Below are 2,543 nucleotides of genomic sequence, written 5' to 3'. Positions count from 1 at the left end.
CCCAAAGCCATGCGTGGACAGAGTCAGAGGCAGCCAGTGGGCAGTGCCATGTCTTGGGGAAAACGTTGGACTCAGACTAGGAGACAGATCTGCAGGCCTAGCCCTGCCACTGTGACTTTGGACATCTCACCACTCACAGAGACCTCACAGGGCAGGGGTTGTTGCCAGTGGCTGGTCACTGTCACTGTGCTCCTAGGGCTCCCTGAAGCGGACAAACCTGGAGTGGTTTTCTGAAGAAAAACTGAATGCCCCTTGCCTTAGCGCCTCATTTACTACAATTAAATAGCTAAGAATTGTCTCTCTCAGCTGGGTATGGTGAGAGAGACAGAGACAGAGAGACAGACAGAGGCAGAGAGAGAGACAGACAGACACTTAATGTGAAAGCCTGGGCTTCAATCCCCAGTATAAAAAAAAGGATCTGTTTCCCTCCTTCAGAGATTTGTGAGGCTCCAACAGAGTGTGAGTGATGCCTGTTTTAAAACTCTGGAATGAAATTTTAAGAACTCTGGAAAATGTCGTGGTGCAGCACACGGCAGCGAGAGGAGCTGTGCCCGACCCCTCCATGGGGCGGGGGTCACTGGGGATCTGAAACTGCACCAGGCCTCAGCTCTCCACAGCACCACACAGGGCCGGGCCGAACAAGGTGCTGCTCGGCTGGAATACCAGCACCTGGGAGGCTGAGGCCTTAGGACACCAAGTCCACGCCCACCCTGGCCACACATCTCCCGCCTCCAGAGCTGACTGGGTGTACCATCCCCCCCTGCACTCCTCCCCCAGACCTTAGTGCATTCCAGACAGCTTCACAAGAGACAGCAGAATGAGTATTTATTAGGATAATTTTAATTTAAAAAAATAAGCCCAAAATTACTGGGCAATAACCTAAAATACAGTGAAAACCAGCATGTGAGGCTTGGCTCACGCCTGCTTCTGCGCAGTGGTTCCCCAAGAGGACTTCTACATGTGGCCTCCCCCTCAGCAGGAGGCAGGCCCTGCAGAAAGAAGAGGAAACTGAGGCACAGAGGTAAAGGGGCCAGCCTGAGGTCAGACTGCCAGGAGAGGCGGCCAGGAACAGTTCCATGGGAAATGGGGGCCCCCGGTGCATTTCTGTTGCCAATGTTCAACACAAAAATAAAGCCAATGTCTTCTTGACCCGTGACACCCCAGTTTGGGGCGACGGCACCGGCTCAGGGCAGAGGGCAGCACAGGGGCTCCCAGCGCCCGCATTACCAAGTCCAGCCCTCCTCGCGGAAGGCCAGCCGCATGGCCTCATGGATGTCGCTCACCACATGGGATGCCCTCAGGAGCGCGGGACTAAAGCCAAAATCCCGGTGCCCATGGAACGGCTGCTCCCTAGCGCTGGGCTCCTGGGGTCGGTACACGCCGGTGCACACCAGGATAGAGGTGCAGCTCTGCGTTGCCGAGGGCCACTGCTTCTGCGGGCCACCAGCCCCCTGCTGCTCCGCCTGGGCAGCGCACTCCGCCCTCTGCAGGTACTGGTGGAAGAGGTTAGCTCCGTAGATATCAGACATGGGATTATCACTGCAGGGGAAGCGGAGGAGAGACCCAAATTCAGCGCCATGAGAACCAAAGAGAGAACTAGGGGGCAGGGTGTGGGTGAGACGGAAGGAAGCAAGGGTGGGGTCAGGCGAGGAGGACTCACCCCACCGCGTACAGCCTCCGGATGGGGGCGGCCCAGCCCCGCCTCTCGGCCTGCTGCCGGATTAGCTGCTCCGCATACTGGTAGGTGAGCAGGCTGGGCTTGCCCATCAGGGCCTCGTAGCGCAGCTCCTTCCCCGTCAGCTTCTGGTAGATGGCTTCCAGGCACAGCAGAAAGGTGCCGTGGCCAAACCTGCCGGGGCACCGCGGCAGCTCAGCCGGGCCCCAGCCATAATCCGGCCGCGGCCCCAACACCAAGCGCGCTGCGCTGCGCGGGGCCACTCGGTGAGTCCCTGAGTCCGCTGCTCCAGGACACGGACGCCGAGAGCAAGGAGCAACAAACCCACACAGCAGATGCTGTCACACAGGGTAGCAGCCCGCAGGACCCACGGGAGCACCCTCATTTTACACGCCCAGAAACGGGCGTGGCAACCCTCAGCAACTTGCCCACACTGGCAGAGCTGAGTTACAGTCCAGGCAGCTTCAATTTTGTTTAGATTTGTGCCAAACTACTGGGGTGCCATGTTCCCCCGCTTTGTGACTGCTAACGTTCAGCTCAGCATATTGCAAAAAGTGCATTCCTCACCTTCCTGAAGCGAGGTGTGGCCCTGTGACTAACCAGGCCAAAGGGCTGGGAGAAACTTTTACTAAGGAGGTTTAAAATTGGATGCTGTTCTTCTCTGCTCTACCCTTTTCTTCCTCCTGGAATGCGAATAAGATAGCTGGCATGCAGGCAGCTACTGTGGACTACATATTGAAGGACTGCAGACTGCACAGAGGGAAGACAGAAGCAGCCTTGCTGTCCATACTGCCTACCCCAGACTTTTTTCTTTTTAACTTATTTATTTGTGTGTGTGTGTGTGTGTGTGTGTGTGTGTGTGTGTGTG

The 2,543-nt window shown here is 56.7% G+C and overlaps 1 protein-coding gene across 3 annotated transcripts in view; it reads right to left on the bottom strand.

Moving 5' to 3' along the window:
- Positions 1 to 808: 808 nt before the first annotated feature.
- Positions 809 to 2,543, bottom strand: part of Hdhd5 (haloacid dehalogenase like hydrolase domain containing 5) — a 17,695-nt gene continuing 15,960 nt past the window's right edge. For all 3 annotated transcript variants that reach the window (XM_023724001.1, XM_023723999.1, XM_023724000.1), the window contains 2 exons: positions 1,661 to 1,849; positions 809 to 1,539 (listed from right to left, as the gene is read on the bottom strand). In XM_023724001.1, coding sequence (XP_023579769.1) covers positions 1,224 to 1,539; positions 1,661 to 1,849 — 505 coding nt within the window. In that variant the 3' untranslated portion in view covers positions 809 to 1,223. The remainder of the gene's footprint in view (positions 1,540 to 1,660; positions 1,850 to 2,543) is intronic.

The sequence above is a fragment of the Octodon degus genome, unplaced genomic scaffold (genome assembly GCF_000260255.1).
Source record: "Octodon degus isolate 3935 unplaced genomic scaffold, OctDeg1.0 scaffold00104, whole genome shotgun sequence".
NCBI lineage: Eukaryota > Metazoa > Chordata > Mammalia > Rodentia > Octodontidae > Octodon > Octodon degus.
Note: the sequence above shows the minus strand (reverse complement) of the source record. Positions and strands in the feature narration are given on the sequence as shown.